The 21906-nt window shown below is 30.7% G+C and overlaps 2 protein-coding genes across 2 annotated transcripts; both read left to right on the forward strand.

The window, feature by feature from the left end:
* Positions 1–2415: 2415 nt before the first annotated feature.
* LOC134722946 (ryncolin-1-like) lies at positions 2416–3660 on the forward strand (the record flags this gene model as incomplete). Its single annotated transcript, XM_063586580.1, has 3 exons — positions 2416–2619; positions 2901–2997; positions 3527–3660. Coding segments are annotated over exons 1-3 (435 nt in total), but the record flags the coding sequence as incomplete, so codon positions are not given.
* Positions 3661–16396: 12736 nt separating this feature from the next.
* Positions 16397–19338, forward strand: LOC134723684 (ryncolin-2-like). Its single transcript, XM_063587244.1, has 6 exons — positions 16397–16516; positions 16657–16737; positions 16974–17110; positions 17385–17481; positions 18029–18193; positions 19052–19338. Exons 1-6 carry the CDS (start codon positions 16465–16467, stop codon positions 19279–19281), a joined length of 762 nt encoding a protein of 253 aa, XP_063443314.1. The 5' UTR covers positions 16397–16464; the 3' UTR covers positions 19282–19338.
* Positions 19339–21906: the final 2568 nt, after the last annotated feature.

The following is a 21906-nucleotide window of genomic DNA, read 5'->3' on the forward strand; positions in this document are numbered from 1 at the left end:
GCACATCCAATTTTTTATGGAAATATTCTTTATAAAGCACAAAAATGTCAGTACTCACCTCAGAAACTAACAAATACTAACAAAACCTTTAAATAGACTTATTAAGAAGGGATATAGTTACGATAATGTTGTCAGATCATTAAAAATTGCATATTTTGGCGTTAATATTGATTCACTTATATTAAATAGGGTCTTTGCATCGGAACTAAACACATTTATTTAAAAAAACAGTTGTTGGCATGACACGGGTTATGTTCTTCTTATATATATTATGATGGTATGATACTAAACCCCTAACAGGTAGGATTGTGCCTGAAAAAAAGTCTCCAATGTTGCAGTGGATATATATAAACAGTGTTTAACTAAGTCTTTAAAAATCAGTTTAATTGAAGTCTGGAGCTGGCATGTCAGTTAACTGCTAGTAGTCTGTTGTTGTTTATGTATAATTGTTATTGTGTTTATTTTCTTTGGTTAAATCTTCTGACATCAGACTCGGACTTCTCTTGAATTGAATTTTAAATGTACGCATTGTTATGCGTTTACTTTTCTACATTGGCTAGAGATATAAGGGGAGGACTGAGATCTCATTAATATGTTAAACCCCGCCGAATTTGTGCGCCTGTCCCAAGTCAAGAGCCTCTGGCCTTTGTTAGTCTCGTATTATTTTAATTTTAATTTTAGTTTCTTGTGTTTAAAGGATTCTTAGTAAAATATAAACTTTATATTAATGTCTTGGAATATCATTCTTTGCTTCATATGATACCAAAAGACTGGGAAAATCTAATCACTACTTCAGAGAAAATTACGCACATATCTAACGATAAATTTGAATTTATACAAAAAAAAGTCATGTCAGTTCTTTTATAAAAAAATATTGTCAATATATATAGAACGTCCTACAAAACAAGAAGACAAAATGTGTAAAGAACTAGGCACTCATATAGAAAATTGGGATTTCATTTATAGTTTACCCTTCTGTTGAACTAAAAACAGCAAATTCAGTATGTTCCAGTTTAAGCTTTTACATAGAACTCTCGCTACAAATACATTATTGCAGAAATATGGGTTAAAAGGAACAAACTTATGTAGTTTCTGTAATGAAACTAAAGAAAATATAAGTCAACTTTTCTGGGAATGTACCCTAGTTAACAATTTGTGGTTGGAAATTGCAGCAGTTTTTCTAGTTGAAAATAATTTAACTTTAATACTTAATATGGAAAATATTGTTCTTGGGTCAGAGTCTTCAGAGTAGTTCAAGTAGAATTATTAATATGATGATGCTCATCACCACTGGACAGTGATTTGTGTACATCTTAAAAGTACTATCTATGTTTATTAATATTCTGATATAGATATTGATATACAATTTTTTGTTTGATTGTATTTTAATTATCTCCCCTTGACATTTATTATGTGATTCTGTCCAACATGTTATCTGTTAATGATCTCTGGTTGCCTCTCCTTGTATCTCTCATGTTCAAAATCATTGTATAGGCAGTGATGCATGTGGCTAGAGGAGAAGGCTGGTGCCATCATTAACCTTATCAGCATATTCAGGTATTCTAATCCAGAGTGATAAAGGATGTGTATGATCGAGTAGAAAATTTAGAACAATTAGCATAACTAACTTTTTAATTTTAGACTGTTATTGAAAAATTTAATATCAATACATGTATTATGGACTAACTATATAATTATGCATCACATTACTTGGTGTATTTTCAGATGGAATACAAATAAATTACAAAAAAAACAACAAGGAAGTAATGGAAATTCGTAAAAACATATTACTGTTCTTAGAAATGTTACACACTCCAATCTGTTACGATAATTAGTCACGCAACTGTTATTACAATGCTAGGTATATATATAGTGTAATAGTTTCAATTATATGCAAGGTACGTCCAACATGTATCATTTTATTGTACATACACCGTTCATACTGTTGTCTATTTTTGTATTGGAAGTGTGGATGACAATAAGAAATGCCGATAGAAATCTTCTAACAACTTCATCTGATTCTGGTAATTATAATATAGTGAAACTTATGTGTTTAGGTCTATATGCATTGTAAATTGATTGCTTTGTTTTTTTCTTCATTTTCTTCATTTTACTATGTTTGTATATGTTAACATATTAACACTGAATTGAATACTATGTTTAAGGTGTTTGCTTTTATGGAAAAACGGCTGAACGAGTACTCAGCATCTTGGGAACTGGTAGATACAGATCTTTAATAACTTAAGGTAACACACTTATATTTATATACTTGCTTTATTCTTTTGGCTAATACATATCGGCAGATTGATTTTGAATTGTATTCTAACAATGATTTATTTCAAGAATAATTATGTCATAATCTATTTCTTACAAATGCTACTAGTGTTGCGATTGGTGAAAAAAACCAATTGTATTATGTTATCTTTATATTCTTTAAACCTAAGTTCATTATTATACTCTAATAGTTTCTACGCTATTTCAGAAAAACCAGTTCAGGACTGCTCGGATTTACGCCGATGGTGTAAACAAGATGAAAGTGGGGTGTACAAAATCTACCCGGCAGGTGGCGATGGATTTAAGGCATACTGTGATATGAAGACGGATGGGGGAGGATGGACGGTAAAAAATATTGTGAAATAATTTTAGGAAGTATGGAAGAAATAATGCGACTAGCGCAGTATATTGTTTCTTAATGATAATAGTATTCTCATCTGAATAATTCATTAATTGGCAGACCTCATTGTTACATTTTTTTGAAACTTCAGACTGATAATTAATATGCGCATATCTTATATTCAATATTCATATTTTTAGTTCATTTAGTAATATCATAAATGAAATTATATACTGCAAATTAGTTTACAATTCGAATATTGTACATATATATATTTTACCTCTAGGTTTTTCAGCACAGGCAAGACGGTAAAGTAGATTTTTACAAAGGATGGGAAGACTATGTGAACGGATTTGGTAATCTGAAAACGGAATTTTGGTTAGGTGAGTATTTTCATTAAAAAAAATCAGAATATTGTGAAACATGTTCTCCGACTTGCATCGCGATCGATGTCGAAATATAAATTATCAATGTTGTTTTTATATTGATTTTGTTGAACAAATGCATGAACTAGTATATAGGATCTTTCAAAGTTATGGAAGCGTAGACAAAATGCACGATGTTTATATTGTAAAATTAACAAATCTAACTTCTCGAACAATAGTTTTTATAAAACAAGGTTCATCACACATGCAAAAAAATATATCTTTTAAATAAAATTTACAAATAACTTCGAGATTCCTGAAGTAAAAAAAAACCTTCTGAAACAATCGACTCATCAAATCAATGCACTATTTCCTAGTTTAGCTGTCCTGTTTGATTTAACACTATTTTTATTGTTGTGTGATGTCATATATGTTTGGCAGTTCTCATATGATTTTGATAAATTTAACTAATGCTTCGAATTTAAGTGGGGGTATACACAAATAAGGTATTCATATTAATATTTCTCTCATTCTTTATATAAAAAAGGTAATGACAAACTGTACAAACTAACATCTAATGGACATTACGAGCTCAGAGTCGATCTGGAAGATTTTAATGGTGACAGAGCCTATGCCAAATATTCTAACTTCTCAATTGGTGACAGGTCAACTAACTACAAAAAAAAAAGTAAAATCACAAAAATACTGAACTCAGAGGAAAATCAATTTGGAAAGTCCATAATCACATGGCAAAATCAAAAAACAAAACGCATCAAAAACGAATGGACAAGAACTGTCATATTCCTGACTTGGTACAGGCATTTTCAAACTTACAGTGAAGGGTTACAGTGGAACGGCAGGTTATTATGATATTTTCTAAATGAGTTTTTGCTACGTTACGCTTTTCTCAATCACAGATAGATCGTTTGTGTATATCAAATTTGTTGATAGTATTTAACGCTTACATTACAACGTTGTAAATTTTAAGATCACTCAATCATTTCGTATCACAAACGTGGTGTAGTTATGTATTTCGTCCAATTTCTTTAGTAATGTTAAAATGTACAAATATTATTTCCATTTAAAAAAAAAATACCATATATTTTTTGGATATTTCCGTGATAGTACATAAATACTTTGTTTTAGTACAGACATTTCACGTTCCTATTAAAAGACCTTTTGATTATCTCCATAATACATTTAATCTTTTCGTGGTGATGAAAAAACTAAGATTTTTTGTTTTTGCTTACCAACATGCATTAATGATAGGATATAGATCATTGATAACTATTTCACCATTGACCTGTGTACTCAATTACCTATTGATAATTATCGGCAGTGTCTGAAGACTAAGCCAATGACTATCTTTAGATATTTTAAAGTAGTATTTAGATTTATCAAAAATGTCTCAACTAAGGATATTGTTCACACATTTAGTGCATTTTAAATTCGTTACATTCTTTTCTTAAATTGTTGACTTTGTGTATGTAATCTTAGAAAACAAAAAAAAATACTGAAATAAATGTCTCAGCATTGGTAATGTTGCTACTTTCACTTATCAATTAATGATTGGTTGTATTATTGATTGCAAATAGTTTTATTACACAACCTTAGAAGAAATAATAAAAATGGTAGAATAAAGAACATTTAAACCTGGTTGTTTTCATTGTCGATCATGATCGATTCTATACACTTTTTTTATTTTTAAATAATTCTAGGTGATTCTCTAAAGTACCATAATAATCGGCCTTTCTCGACAAAAGATAAGGATCATACCACTGACTGTGCTGACCAGCACAAAGGAGCTTGGTGGTATGGAACCTGTCATCACGCTAATCTGAATGGACTGTATCTAGGAAATAAAAAGGATACCAAAGGAATGCGTTGGGCTCATTGGAAAGCAACTCAATCAATGAAGAACACAACAATGATGATTCGTAGAGTATGAAAGAAACACAGTTGGTTAAACTTTTGAAAAATAAAAAAAATATATTGCATACTCTGTAGCCAAGTTTTAATTGTTTATGGTTATGCTCACTAGAATAAACACACTTTAAAGATAAGGCTTAAAAGATGTTTACTCAAATTGGTATTGCAAACATGGCAACATTCGCAGGCTTTATACGTGATATTTAAATGTTATTTGTGTTATTGTGGCCATTTATAATGCTCAAATTGTCTTTTCAAGCATTATGAGCATAACCCATACCGCATAGCCAACCATCTTGTCTTGGTAATCAAGCGCCAAACCTATATATCTAACGGGGTCACTATTTCGGAAATGTAGGTCAAAGACACAGAAGAGGAAGATTTGCTAATTAGGTTATAGGAACGGAATTGATTAAATATCCCACTCGAAATAATGTCCTAAAAATTGACCACAACTAAGTATGAATTTCAGGGTCAACTTTCTCAATAAAAGTTAATAATTTACATTCAAAGTTTCGTTGTATATAGGCTTTTGTTTTTGTGGCATTTCAGTGTTCCTGTTGTATCTCTTACAGTTGTCTCCCTCAGTTTTAGTTTGTTACCCGGATTTGTTTTTTCTAAATCGATTTATGATTCCATACACCGGTATACTAATTTTGAATTTATTTGCACCCAAAGTAAGATAATACATTAATGATTGATCGACGTTTGATCAGCGTACAGTTGCAAATATTTCATCAATATTGAAGACAAAAAACCCACATAAACAATCTATATAGGTAGGATCTCGGCTGGCTTCATTTGTCACCAGTGTATTTTATTATTTCGTCAAATCTTACTTTTAACACTTGTACATTGAGTATTTTTCGCCTATCGTTGCAATTGTCTTGTGTTTTGATTAAGGAATTGTATATTCGAACATTTATTTCCTTGGTGTTTATAAAAACAATACATACATCATGAATAAGACTTCAGCTACACCCTAATCATTTCATATATTCCATCCTGTCTATTAAGTCTTTATTCGTTACTGCATGTCGTGGTCTTGTCATTTGAGTTTTGTTGTAACGATACAAATTAAATCTCTTGATAAAAAAATGAACTATAGTGACAAAGACGTCAAAATTAGTATCAAAATAGATTTCACACGTATTTCAGTTACAAATATTTTATATTCTCAAAACCAATAGGTATCCAGTTTGTACGTTGAAATACGTAGGCACTGCCTCTTTAACGCCAATACTTACTTGATATATCTTTTATGAACACTTGATTATCTGTCAAGTTTTAAAGATAAGTAAAAAGATAGATTTATGTGCTAACATTAGTTAAAAAAGATTTGTACTCTTATAAAAAGTAACTAACCAATAACAATAATCAACTGACATTATGTTGTGATTTTCATTACGACAGTTATTTGAATGCAAATAATAACTACAAGCTGTAAAATATAGAGTAAGCTTCAATTAATTGTTTCTACAATGGTTATCATAAGCAACTCCTCGATTTATCAAATAGTTGGCAACAAAACATTCGGTAAAAGGATTGTTAAATTGCTGAAGAGATACTACTTTTTTCTGAAATTTTCACGAAATGATAGTTCAAACTAAATCCCTAAATGAATTATCTGATTACTAATAAATAAGAAAAAGACAGACTAATACGTCTTCCTAAGATGGATGTTGTCGAAGAAATGATTTGAATAATATCATTCGTGGAACTCCATTATAATCAAGTTAAAGTACTTATAGTATATGAAAATACAATGGAATTCACGCACATGTATCTAACAAATGAAAGCACTTAAAATAATAATAAGTTTGAAACATATGATGAAATGCATTTTTTTCTGTAAACAAATCTTAATCATGTACATGTTGTTCCTTATTTCTATTGCTTTGACTGTAAATAAGAGAGAGAAACTCCTTTGTATTTGAAAATTAAATATCCAACAGAAAATGCTTGCTTTTGGTGCTTACAAAAAAGGATTTTTAACCAAGAGTTCAAAGAGATAAAGTTTAAATCATCTATTCGAAAATTTAACAAACACCATAATGAGTTGATTGACCATTGTGAAATATCTGTTTCACAGACGATGACTGATGCGTTTCAAATGTCGTAACTTACATCACATTCTCATTTATCCGAATATGACGATATATTGATCTTACAATTACAAAAAAATATGTCATCAACAGGAAACAATAATTTAAATTAAATACACAAGACAAAGGTTTTTACAAAAAGTGCTGATGTTTTTCTTCTGTAGGGCATATCACAAATTTATTTCTGCCTGTACATTTGTTTGCGTTGATGTCTGCAAACACCATACATTATTGGTGTTTAAACAAATGAATGATGATTAATCCTTTAATCCTGCATATAGAGTATAAATGTCCCAGCTGAAACGATATACCAGAGCTTGTATTTCATATCATGATTAACTTGATAACAGGTGGTTCCTAACAGGAGAGGAGAGCAATCTGACGAAGGGTACAATTTGGTTAGGTGATCAACTATCATGGTTAATAGATAAAATTTTGATATTCGGGAAGTTTCTTTCTCATGAGTGAAATTTAACACACGCATCAACATAAATTTAACTATATCCAATATGTTTAAATGGTAACTGTTCTTGTACTGTTCGACCACCTAAGGATCTTTTTCTTTCGATATTGATGTCATGTTGTTTTATTGTGTCTGTTATCTTATTTCACTGTAATCATGTCTTCTAAAACTATAGTGTCGTCATTACAACTGATAATCTATATTTGGTTGGAAATACATATTTACATTTTATTACTAAGAGAAGCTTATTGTTTATATATGTATTTGTCAAAAGCAGATTTTTTAAATATCAGAATAAACACTAAATGCGAAAACAAATAATTTTCATTAGGCAATACAAGCCATAATAAGTTAAATCTATAATGTTGTCCTAATTTAAACATTCTCTGTTACAACAACATTTGGATGGAACTAAGCAAGATTGGCAGTAGACAATATATGATTCAAGGAGCTGTAGGAAATGAACTGTATTTCCATGATGGAATCAGCAGTTAAGTATTCCATCAATTGGTTTTAAATCATAAACACATTTACTCTTTAGTTTATTCTTTAGTTTTCTATGTTGTGTCATGTATACTATTGTTTTTCTGTTTGTCTTTTTCATTTTTAGCCATGGCGTTGTCAGTTTGTTTTAGATTTACGAGTTTGACTGTCCCTTTGGTGTCTTTCGTCCCTCTTTTAATCCATAAGGAGGGAGGTATACGTAGGGAGGATAATTCAAAACGTAAGTCCATTATCGAATGGTAAAATATTTTGTCTCATAACACACACTTTTCTTTCCAAATAAGACTTAAATTCCTCATTAAAAGGTAATGTACAAACAAATAAGCTCAGTCTAGAATTTTTCACACGAATTGAGACCCAAATGGTGACACGGCTATGGTGAACGACTGAGACAGCCTTTTTTCCCGCCATTTTTGAAATATTAAATTTCAAAAAAAAGTTCCATTATCTATCAATATGTTTTGGTTATTTTGTCCTTAACTCTCTTCTGACTTATAATATCAGATTTTGTTTTAACGTCACCTCAAATTACATCCTCAAATACAATGTTAAGGAACAGTGAAAATCAAACATTTCCAATAGCCTGTTCTTAATCTGGCCGATCGTTTTCTAGAGAGAAGTGGCATATTACTTTTTCTATTAGTTTTTAGATTTTTAACAGAAAATGAATTCATCATAAATTATCTATAAACTGTGATGATCTACTTTTAAGGTGGGGCTTTAATGCCATATCTGATTTATTTTGTGGAATACAAATTGCAGAAAGTACAGAAAAAAGGTTACGACTAGCATTTCGTGAAACAGTTTTTAATAGCCAATTGTGATATTCCTTAATATTCAATATACTTAACCATAATACTTTCCATTATTTTCTTTGCAATAAAATATATTCATCCTGGCAGTTTGTAACAGCACATAAAAAGGACAAAGACATTATCGTCGATGTAAAACCAACTGAAGTTACCCTATTTAGCTACAGATAATTTGACATAATGCTGTAAGTGCAGGTTTTACTGTTTTTGAAGCCTTTGAAAATTAAATGCGGATATTCATCTTTTTCATTACTATCAAGATAAATGACCATGATGACGGGACAGTTATGTTAGACTTATATTGTGAAGTGTTTACTTTATCACGGAGGTACTTAAGAACGAAGCTGCATACATAATTTAGGTTATATAACATGTATAATAACTGTTAGGAATAACTATAAATTATGCGGAGTAATCGTTTCCAAAAGTGCTGCTAGAAAATGACTGTTGATCGGTTAAAAATCCCTGTATTTTTCCAATGTATTTCATAATTTTACAATTTTGTACATTTGTTTTTAATGTGAAATGCAGATTTGTTTTGTTTTAACACAGACAATCTAAACAGCTTCAGGCGCCTAAACGCGCTACAAAATTACCTAGAATCAGGACCGCTAAAACCCAAACATATAATCATAATTCCGGCACTGTATTTTAAAATTTTGGCTTTAAAAGATGAAAACAACAGGTTATTAATTCAGGACGTCTAACGCGCTTTTCTGGATTTACCTTCATTAGGAACGCTCAAGGCCAAATATTGGAAAGAAAATGATGTATACGAACTGAAACAGTTGAAATGCTACAAAGCCAAACCGGACTTATAGATAATATACGAATGAAGGACAAAGTTGATACGTAAATCTGTTTTTTAAAGATTTCTATCGGTTTACAAAAATAACCCATACTGACCAAGAAAAACAGACACCTCTGCTACAAAGTAATATCTAAATTAGACAAATACCAAAATCATTCTTGTTTATAAAACAAATTTCATTCGTTTGACTTGTAGCCTTACAAAGTTCCATTTACCTGACGTAACGTTAACATACAAAGAGGGAACACAGCAATAGCTGACATGTGACGGACATATAACTAGTGTATCGTGTTTACAATAGTTAATCGGATAATTAAATTTCCCCGTACTTCATTGATGAATGCCAGACACAGGTGGAACCAAATATGGCTAGATGAAGCACATACTATAAGAAGCAAGTTAAGCCATATATAATGAAGGTTTAATTCACTATGTATATATATAAGAAAGTGTTTGAAATAAGTCTGGAATAAGACAGTTGTTATCCATTCGTTTGATGTGTTGAGCTTTTGATTTTGCCTTTGATAGTGCACTTTCCGTTTTGAATTTTCCTCGGAGTTTAGTATTTTGTGCTTGTACTTTTTGTCCATTTAATTTATGTAAACAATAAACCGGTCTTAAATGAACAAAATGCCCATATCAAGAGTAACGCTTCCACACTATGTACATCGTTTTTTCTCTGTATATTGTGAAAAACAGGTATCCGGAAAATATACATCATGGTAAAATAAAATAACACTGACAATTTATATAACATATCTTTATTACCATAGAATTTTACATATAAATTAGACCGTCTTTTTTCTTGTTTAACTTGATTTACATTTTGTTTATTTCTATGCCTTTTATAGAATACCTTACGCTTTTTCTCATTTGTTTCTTACATTTTGGTCTGCAGTGGAAAGAAGATGAAGTTGAATCATACAACATCTCCTTACTTGTAAAAGCGTTAAATCTTCACAAACCTTTTATGAATAAAGGTACATAATCCGTAAAGTTAAAATTTTGTTTACTATAAGATGAAGATACAAAGTTCGGCACAAAAATAAATATCCCACGCCTCTCAGTCCCTGTTAACGTTTAGATTATAAAATATATTTTGGCAACCTAGAGACATTAATTGCTAGCTGATGACAAATATGATCGTTTCTCCCCTTTTTAAACAAACATTAAAGTTGGTTTTTCAAAGTACATGAACATGAATCTTTCACTGTCTATTTTTTTTAAATTTAAAAGGCTTAAAATGAAGCATTGTAGTGTTGAAGCTACTTTATAAAATCTGTTCAGTTTTTCTATTTTTGTCCGGATACATGTTGAACTATTACCTTTCTCATCTATATATTGCAACTTTATGAAAAAGGAATTTCTAATTTGTTCTTGTCTCTGGTGTAAGCCGTGGTTTCTTGACGTGAACGAATCCTATAAGAACGTTTGTACACGCTCAGAACTCGACTTGTACTTGTTAATTACCGTTCCTTCTTTGTTTATATTACGTGTTTTATAAAAAAATAATTTAATTTTTTCTTGTCTCTGGTGTTAGCTATGGCACTGTGGAGGTGAAATAATCCTATCAGCACGTATATACCCGATTTAGCTCTCAACTGATACCCTGTTTCTTATTCGTACTTTAAACAAATACATACTTGTATATACTCCATGTTTTTATATTTAAACCAGAGTTACAGATATTGCTGTTTCAATTTGACTGGCACTACTATCTGAGCCATGGTGAGGTTCATACATTCTCCTGTCGGGTTTAGAAAATATCAATGATCTGAGCATATTATTGACTTGTTTTCTAAACGTTTGCGAAAAAAGAATACAAATGTAAAATACAATAACAGTATTTGTCCACGCCATATAGTGTCCGATAACTCTAGCTTTTGCCAACTGTAATCTAAAGTGAGGTTTTTTGCAGCCATGATGGCGGATAAGTTTGGTCAACAATATTTATTACTGTAGGTTGCAGCACTAACAAAACGTAGAACATAGATAACACTACCGTGGTATGCGTCAGTACCATCGGTGTCATTTCGTTATTAGTTTCTACCGGTACATTTCTTATACAAAGTCCCGTGAATATCAATATGTCAAAAGTTATGATTAAAGCTAGTGGAATGAATGAATAACAACTTGCCTACATCCAAGTCCAAATAACAGCATGTAAATCATCATCGTTATGAAAGAAAAAACAACCATCAATCAGTTCATATGTCCACATTGCATGTACACTTACAACAATAAGCCCAACGAAAATTGATAAAGTAGCAAATTTTGCCATACACAAAGTACATATCTTTGATGATTTTTTTCCTATGCCAGATCGTTATATAGCGAGCGATTGTCATAGAAACAACAAACCAAATGCTAGAATATGTAACAACTCGACTAAAAAATTGCCATAATCTACATATCCAGTCTGCCTGACTGTCTATAGGTCCTTTTTCTGCTACAAACGCCACCCACTCTGATCCCAAAAATAGATATAGTGTCAACAAACTTGTTAAAATAGTACGCTGATATATAGAATCCAATTGAATAATGCCGGAATGGTCTTGTTCTCATTACCAATAACGTACACACATTTCCAAATGTACCAAGAATGATCAAAAATGATAGTACCTTGAATTATTCACTGAAGAACTAAAATTGTTCACAGTCACGTTGTTTTCCATTGCTGAAGACGCTAATATTTGCATCATTTGACAATAAAACACACAGTTGTATGCAATGGCGTAAATCCAGTAATGATGTACGCGTTAACAGTTAGTTCAAATCTCCCTTGTTTGCAATATATTCAGATGACATATTGTTTAATCCATATGTGGCGGCATTGGTTTCCTCATTAAGTTTTCAAATGAAACACAGTTGAAATGGGTAAGCAATAATTAACATACGATAGAAATGTCCATTGCATGTTATTGCCTTTAATAAATATCAATTGTTCTTTCGTTGTACCAATGTACAAAACAAAACATAAAGATATTACAGTTAAATCTATCCAATGTTTATGACAGAAAAGATGAAACAAGTATCATTAAAGCAAGCTCTATCATTTTTGTTAGTGATATTCAAAGATCTTGTTCTTTTACTGTTTTCCAGACATTCGCAATCCTTTGGTTTTATACAATCATGTTATGTCATTGACAAATTTGACAGCGTATTATGATTTGATTATAAATAATTTTGAAAGTCATTTATGGAAATCGAATAAAGTTTCTGTTCTGTTAATATAGGTTTGGAAAGAACCAAGGTCTCAATTTTAAACAGTACGAAAAAGTAAACGCTATGGAGATAATGTAGTTCCAAATGCTCAATCTCGAAAAAAAACACCTGTTTCTCACAACAAAAAATGCAGTTTGTTCGTGCATCTTTCAAAACTAATGGTCAGAATAAGTTTGCGTTGCTTTTTTTACGTTTTATAGATATGTTACGTCAATCAATATTATTCTGAAGTTTTTAAAACATAAAATAAATCTTCGATTGAACATATAAACGGTTAATCCTGTGATATTGTTTGCGTTGATTTTAATAATAAACCAGTTCATAACCACTATGTCGTTGAGTTGCCTTTTATCATGTTTATCCATAAACTTTAAATGCGTTTTGCATATTAAGTTTCTGCATTAATTGTTTATGTAGACGTTTATTGGAGAAAAGTCTGAATATAAAGTTTAACAAAGGATTAACAAAGAATTATATTTAAAAATATGACATGTTTTTGAAAAGTCAGTTTTTGTCATGTCCGTGTATTGTGAATAATGTCCACGATGTTAGAATAATATACGATTTTGGCAAAAAACAAAACTAGGAAGACTTCCGTATTACAGTCGATAACGTTAATATAGAATATCGCTTTTGTTCTAAAATAGCACTTAGGAAAAATTTGAAATAAAAAAAAATGCATAGCTATTTAATTGTATAATAATTAAAAGACTAAGTTAAACACTGTTTATATATATCCACTGCAACATTGGTGATTTCTTTCCCCTTATGAATTTGACAGTGGTCATATGTTATCTTTACCAAGTGAAGTTTTCAATGATGGTAAAAACTAATCTTTAACACATACGCAGTACCCTGAATACGTGTCATAAAAGACACAATACAGGGTTAGTATTTGTAGATAAGTTCAGAACAACAAAACGATAAATCAGATGCTCTTGCGTTATAATGGTGACAAGAGACAGCTGACAACGCTGATGAGCTTCGTGTGTGTAACAATGTTTTAGATTTTGACGAGAGAAATTCATGTATTACTGAAAAATTATTACACCAGAGTTTTCGATATCACAAGCTAGTCAAAACATTTACTAAATTTTATCATCGGTATAAGGACATCATTCGTAAATATAGCTCAACTTCAGACTTCTTATACGTTCAGGTATTGCACATCCAATTTTTTATGGAAATATTCTTTATAAAGCACAAAAATGTCAGTACTCACCTCAGAAACTAACAAATACTAACAAAACCTTTAAATAGACTTATTAAGAAGGGATATAGTTACGATAATGTTGTCAGATCATTAAAGATTGCATATTTTGGCGTTAATATTGATTCACTTATATTAAATAGGGTCTTTGCATCGGAACTAAACACATTTATTTAAAAAACAGTTGTTGGCATGACACGGGTTATGTTCTTCTTTTATATATTATGATGGTATGATACTAAACCCCTAACAGGTAGGATTGTGCCTGAAAAAAAGTCTCCAATGTTGCAGTGGATATATATAAACAGTGTTTAACTAAGTCTTTAAAAATCAGTTTAATTAATGTCTGGAGCTGGCATGTCAGTTAACTGCTAGTAGTCTGTTGTTGTTTATGTATAATTGTTATTGTGTTAATTTTCTTTGGTTAAATCTTCTGACATCAGACTCGGACTTCTCTTGAATTGAATTTTAAATGTACGTATTGTCATGCGTTTACTTTTCTACATTGGCTAGAGATATAAGGGGAGGATTGATATCTCATTAACATGTTAAACCCCGCCGAATTCGTGCGCCTGTCCCAAGTCAAGAGCCTCTGGCCTTTGTTAGTCTCGTATTATTTTAATTTTAATTTTAGTGTCTTGTGTTTAAAGGATTCTTACACATTTATTTAAAAAACAGTTGTTGGCATGACACGGGTTATGTTCTTCTTATATATATTATGATGGTATGATACTAAACCCCTAACAGGTAGGATTGTGCCTGAAAAAAAGTCTCCAATGTTGCAGTGGATATACATAAACAGTGTTTAACTAAGTCTTTAAAAATCAGTTTAATTAATGTCTGGAGCTGGCATGTCAGTTAACTGCTAGTAGTCTGTTGTTGTTTATGTATAATTTTTATTGTGTTAATTTTCTTTGGTTAAATCTTCTGACATTTGACTCGGACTTCTCTTGAATTGAATTTTAAATGTACGTATTGTTATGCGTTTACTTTTCTACATTGGCTAGAGATATAAGGGGAGGATTGAGATCTCATTAACATGTTAAACCCCGCCGAATTCGTGAGCCTGTCCCAAGTCAAGAGCCTCTGGCCTTTGTTAGTCTCGTATTATTTTAATTTTAATTTTAGTTTCTTTTGTTTAAAGGATTCTTAGTAAAATATAAACTTTATATTAATGTCTTGGAATACCATTCTTTGCTTCATATGATACCAAAAGACTGGGAAAATCTAATCACTACTTCAGAGAAAATCACGCACATATCTAACGATATTTTTGAATTTATACAAAAAAAAGTCATGTCAGTTCTTTTATAAAAAAATCTTGTCAATATATACAGAACGTCATACAAAACAAGAAGAAGACAACATGTATAAGGAACTAGGCACTCATATAGAAAATTTGGATTTCATTTATAGTTTACCCTTCTGTTGCACTAAACAGCAAATTCAGTATGTTCCAGTTTAAGCTTTTACATAGAACTCCCGCTACAAATACATTATTGCAGAAATATGGGTTAAAAGGAACAAACTTATGTAGTTTCTGTAATGAAACTAAAGAAACAATAAGTCACCTTTTCTGGGAATGTACCCTAGTTAACAATTTGTGGTTGGAAAATGCAGCAGTTTTTCTAGTTGAAAATAATTTAACTTTAATACTTAATATGGAAAATATTGTTCTTGCAATTGGGTCAGAGTCTTCAGAGTAGTTCAAGTAGAATTATTAATATGATGATGCACATCACCACTGGACAGTGATTTGTGTACATATTAAAAGTACTATCTATGTTTATTAATATTCTGATATAGAAATTGATATACAATTTTTTGTTTAATTGTATTTTAATTATCTCCCCTTGACATTTATTATGTGATTCTGTCCAACATGTTATCTGTTAATGATCTCTGGTTGCCTCTCCTGGTATCTCTCATGTTCAACATCATTGTATAGGCAGTGATGCATGTGGCTAGAGGAGAAGGCTGGTGCCATCATTAACCTTATCAGCATATTCAGGTATTCTAATCCAGAGTGATAAAGGATGTGTATGATCGAGTAGAAAATTTAGAACAATTAGCATAACTAACTTTTTAATTTTAGACTGTTATTGAAAAATTTAATATCAATACATGTATTATGAACTAACTATATAATTATGCATCATATTATTTGGTGTATTTTCAGATGGAATACAAATAAATTACAAAAAAAACAACAAGGAAGTAATTGAAATTCGTAAAAACATATTACTGTTCTTAGAAATGTTGCACACTCCAATCTGTTACGATAATTAGTCACGCAACTGTTATAACAATGCTAGGTATATATATAGTGTAATAGTTTCAATTATATGCAAGGTACGTCCAACATGTATCATTCTATTGTACATACACCGTTCATACTGTTGTCTATTTTTGTATTGAAAGTGTGAATGACAATAAGAAATGCCGATAGAAATCTTCTAACAACTTCATCTGATTCTGGTAATTATAATATAGTGAAACTTATGTGTTTAGGTCTATATGCATTGTAAATTGATTGCTTTGTTTTTTTCTTCATTTTCTCCATTTACTATGTTTGTATATGTTAACATATTAACACTGAATTGAATATTATGTTTAAGGTGTTTGCTTTTATGGAAAAACGGCTGAACGAGTACTCAGCATCTTGGCAACTGGTAGATACAGATCTTTAATACCTTCAGGTAACACACTTATATTTATATACTTGCTTTATTCTTTTGGCTAATACATATCGGCAGATTGATTTTGAATTGTATTCTAACAAGGATTTATTTCAAAAATAATTATATCATAATCTATTTCTTACAAATGCTACTAGTGTTGCGATTCGGGAAAAAAAACAATTGTATTATGTTATCTTGATATTCTTTAAACCTAAGTTCATTATTATACTCTAATAGTTTCTACGCTATTTCAGAAAAAACAGTTCAGGACTGCTCGGATTTACGCCGATGGTGTAAACAAGATGAAAGTGGGGTGTACAAAATCTACCCGGCAGGTGGCGATGGATTTAAGGCATACTGTGATATGAAGACGGATGGGGGAGGATGGACGGTAAACAATATTGTGAAATAATTTTAGGAAGTATGGAAGAAATAATGCGACTAGCGCAGTATATTGTTTCTTTATGATAATAGTATTCTCATCTGAATAATTCATTAATTGGCAGACCTCATTGTTCCATTTTATTCAGACTGATAATTAATATGCGCATATCTTATATTCAATATTTATATTTTTAGTTCATTCAGTAATATCATAAATGAAATTATATACTGCAAATTAGTTTACAATTCGTATATTGTACATATATATATTTTACCTCTAGGTTTTTCAGCACAGGCAAGACGGTAAAGTAGATTTTTACAAAGGATGGGAAGACTATGTGAACGGATTTGGTAATCTGAAAACGGAATTTTGGTTAGGTGAGTATTTTCATTAAAAAAATCAGAATATTGTGAAACATGTTCTCCGACTTGCACCGCGATCGATGTCGAAATATAAATTATCAATGTTGTTTTTATATTGATTTTGTTAAACAAATGCATGAACTAGTATATAGGATCTTTCAAAGTTATGGAAGCGTAGACAAAATGCACGATGTTTATATTGTAAAATTAACAAATCTAACTTCTCGAACAATATTTTTTTATAAAACAAGGTTCATCACACATGCTACAAAAGACATCTTTTACATTAAATTTACAAATAACTTATTCGAGATTCCTGAAGTAAAAAAAACCCTGAAACAATCGACTCATCATATCAATGCATTATTTCCTAGTTTAGCTGTCCTGTTTGATTTAACCGTAATTTTATTTTTTTTCTGCTTTAAGATGTTGTGTGATGTCATATATGTTTGGCAGTTCTCATATTATTTTGATAAATTTGAATAATGCTTCGAATTTAAGCGGGGGTATACACAAATAAGGTATTCATTTTAATATTTCTCTCATTCTTTATAAAAAAAAGGTAATGACAAACTGCACAAACTAACATCTAATGGACATTACGAGCTCAGAGTCGATCTGGAGGATTTTAATGGCGACAGAGCCTATGCCAAATATTCTAACTTCTACATTGGTGACAGGTCAACTAACTACAAACTTACAGTGAAGGGTTGCAGTGGAACGGCAGGTTATTCTGAAATGTTTTAATTGAGTTTCGGCTTATTACGTTTTTCTCAATCACAGATTGATTGCTTGTGTATATCAAACTTGTTGATAGTATTTAACGCTAACATTACAATGTTGTTGCAAATTTTAAGATCACTGAAACATTTCTTATCAAAAACGTAGTGTAGTTATGTATTTCGTTCAATTTCTTTAGTAATGTTATAATATACAAATATTATTTCTATTATAAAAAAAAATACCACACATCTTTAAGATATTTCCGTGATAGTACATAAATACTTTGTTTTAGTACAGACATTTCACGTTCCTATTAAAAGACCTTTTGATTATCTCCATAATACATTTAATCTATTCGTGGTGATGAAAAAACAAAGATTTTTTGTTTTTGCTTACCAACATGCATCAATGATAGGAAATAGATCAATGATAACTATTTCACCATTGACCTGTGTACTCAATTACCTATTGATAATTATCGGCAGTGTCTGAAGACTAAGCCAATGACTATCTTTAGATATGTTAAAGTAGTATTTAGATTTATCAAAAATGTCTCAACTAAGGATATTGTTCACACATTTAGTGCATTTTAAATTCGTCACATTCTTTTCTTAAATTGTTGACTTTGTGTTTGTAATCTTAGAAACCAAAAACAATACTGAAATAAATGTCTCAGCATTGGTAATGTTGCTACTTTCACTTATCAATTGATGATTGGTTGTATTATTGATTGCAAATAGTTTTATTACACAACCTTAAATGAAATAATAACAATGGTAGAATAAAGAACATTTAAACCTGGTTGTTTTCATTGTTGATCATGGTCGATTCTATACACTCTTTTATTTTTAAATAATTCTAGGTGATTCTCTAAAGCACCATAATAATCGGCCTTTCTCGACAAAAGATAAGGATCATACCGCTGACTGTGCTGACAAGTACAAAGGGGCTTGGTGGTATGGAACCTGTCATCACGCTAATCTGAATGGACTGTATCTAGGAAATAAAAAGGATACCAAAGGAATGCGTTGGGCTCATTGGAAAGCAACTCAATCAATGAAGACCACAACAATGAAGATTCGTAGAGTATGAAAGTAACACAGTTGGTTAAACTTTTGAAAAATAAAAAAAAATATTGCATACTCTGTAGCCAAGTTTTATCTTGTTTATGATTATGCTCAGTAGAATAAACACACTTTAAAGATAAGGCTTTAAAAGATGTTTCCTCCGATTGGTATTGCAATCATGGCAACATTCGTAGGCTTACTTGACATTTAAATGTATTGTGTGTTATTGTGGCTATTAATAATGCTCACATTGTCTTTTCAAGCATTATGAGCATAACCCATACCGCATAGCCAACCATCTTGTTTTTGTAATCAAGCGCCAAACCTACATATCTAACGGGGTCACTTTTTCGGAAATGTAGGCAAAAGACACAGAAGAGAAATATTTCCTGATTGACTGTCACGGTTATAGGAACGGAATTGTTTAAATATCCCACTCGAAGTAATGTCCTAAAAATTGACCACAGCAATATATGAATTTCAGGGTCAACTTTCCCAATAATACGTTAATAATTTACATCCAAAGTTTTGTTGTATATTGGCTTTTGTTTTTGTGGCATATCAGTGTTCCTGTTGTACCTGTTACAGTTGTCTCCGTCAGATTTACTTTGTTACCTCGATTTGTTTTCTCTAAATCGATTTATGATTCCAAACACCGGTATACTAATTTTGGCTTTATTTGTACCCAAAGTAAGATAATACATTAATGATTGATTTACGTTTAATCAGCGTACATTTGCAAATATTTCAACATTATTGAAAACAAAAAAGAACACATCAACAATCTATATAGGTAGTATCTCGGCTGGCTTCATTTGTCACCAGTGTATTTTATTATTTCGTCAAATCTTACTTTTAACACTTGTACATTGAGTATTTTTCGCCTATCGTTGCAATTGTCTTGTGTTTTGATTAAGGAATTGTATATTCGAACATTTATTTCCTTGGTGTTTATAAAAACAATACATACATCATGAATAAGGCTTCAGCTACACCCTCATCATTTCATATATTCCATCCTGTCTATTAAGTCTTTATTCGTTACTGCATGTCGTGGTCTTGTCATTTGAGTTTTGTTGTAACGATACAAATTAAATCTCTTGATAAAAAAATGAACCATCGTGACAAGGACGTCAAAATTAGCATCAAAATAGATTTCACACGTATTTCAGTTACAAATATTCTATATTCTCAAAACCAATAGGTATCCAGTTTGTACGGTGAAATACGTAGGCACTGCCTCTTTAACGCCAATACTTACTTGATATCACTTTTATGAACACTTGATTATCTGTCAAGTTTTAAAGATAAGTAAAAAGATAGATTTATGTGCTAACATTAGTTAAAAAATATTTGTACTCTTATAAAATCAACTAACCAATAACAATAATCAACTGACATTATGTTGTGATTTTCATTACGACAGTTATTTGAATGCAAATAATAACTACAAGCTGTAAAATATAGAGTAAGGTTCAATTAATTGTTTCTACAATGGTTATCATAAGCATCTCCTCGATTTATGAAATAGTTGGCAACAAAACATTCGGTAAAAGGATTGATAAATTGCTGAAGAGATACTACTTTTTTCAGAAATTTTCACAAAATGATAGTTCAAACTAAATCCCTAAATGAATTATCTTATTACTAATAAATAAGAAAAAGACAGACTAATACGTCTTCCTAAGATGGAGGTTGTCGAAGAAATGATTTGAATAATATCATTCGTGGAACTCCATTATAATCAAGTTAAAGTACTTATAGTATATGAAAATACAATGGAATTCACGCACATGTATCTAACAAATGAAAGCACTTAAAATAATAATAAGTTTGAAACATATGATGAAATGCATTTTTTTCTGTAAACAAATCTTCATCATGTACATGTTGTTCTTTATTTCTATTGCTTTGACTGTAAATAAGATAGAGAAACTCCTTTGTATTTGAAAATTAAATATCCAACAGAAAATGCTTGCTTTTGGTGCTTACAAAAAAGGATTTTTAACCAAGAGTTCAAAGAGATAAAGTTTAAATCATCTATTCGAAAATTTAACAAACACCATAATGAGTTGATTGACCATTGTGAAATATCTGTTTCACAGACGATGACTGATGCGTTTCAAATGTCGTAACTTACATCACATTCTCATTTATCCGAATATGACGATATATTGATCTTACAATTACAAAAAAATATGTCATCAACAGGAAACAATAATTTAAATTAAATACACAAGACAAAGGTTTTTACAAAAAGTGCTGTTTTTTTTCTTCTGTAGGGCATATCACAAATTTATTTCTGCCTGTACATTTGTTTGCGTTGATGTCTGCAAACACCATACATTATTGGTGTTTAAACAAATAAATGATGATTAATCCTTTAATCCTGCATATAGAGTATAAATGTCCCAGCTGAAACGATATACCAGAGCTTGTATTTCATATCATGATTAACTTGATAACAGATGGTTCCTTACAGGACAGGAGAGCAATATGACAAAGGGTACAATTTGGTAAGGTGATCAACTATGGTAAATAAATAAAATTTTGATATTCGGGAAGTTACTTTTTCATGAGTGAAATTTAACACACTCATAAACATAAATTTAACTATATCCAATATGTTTAAATGGTTACTGTTCTTGTA

The sequence above is a fragment of the Mytilus trossulus genome, chromosome 6 (assembly GCF_036588685.1).
Source record: "Mytilus trossulus isolate FHL-02 chromosome 6, PNRI_Mtr1.1.1.hap1, whole genome shotgun sequence".
Lineage (NCBI taxonomy): Eukaryota > Metazoa > Mollusca > Bivalvia > Mytilida > Mytilidae > Mytilus > Mytilus trossulus.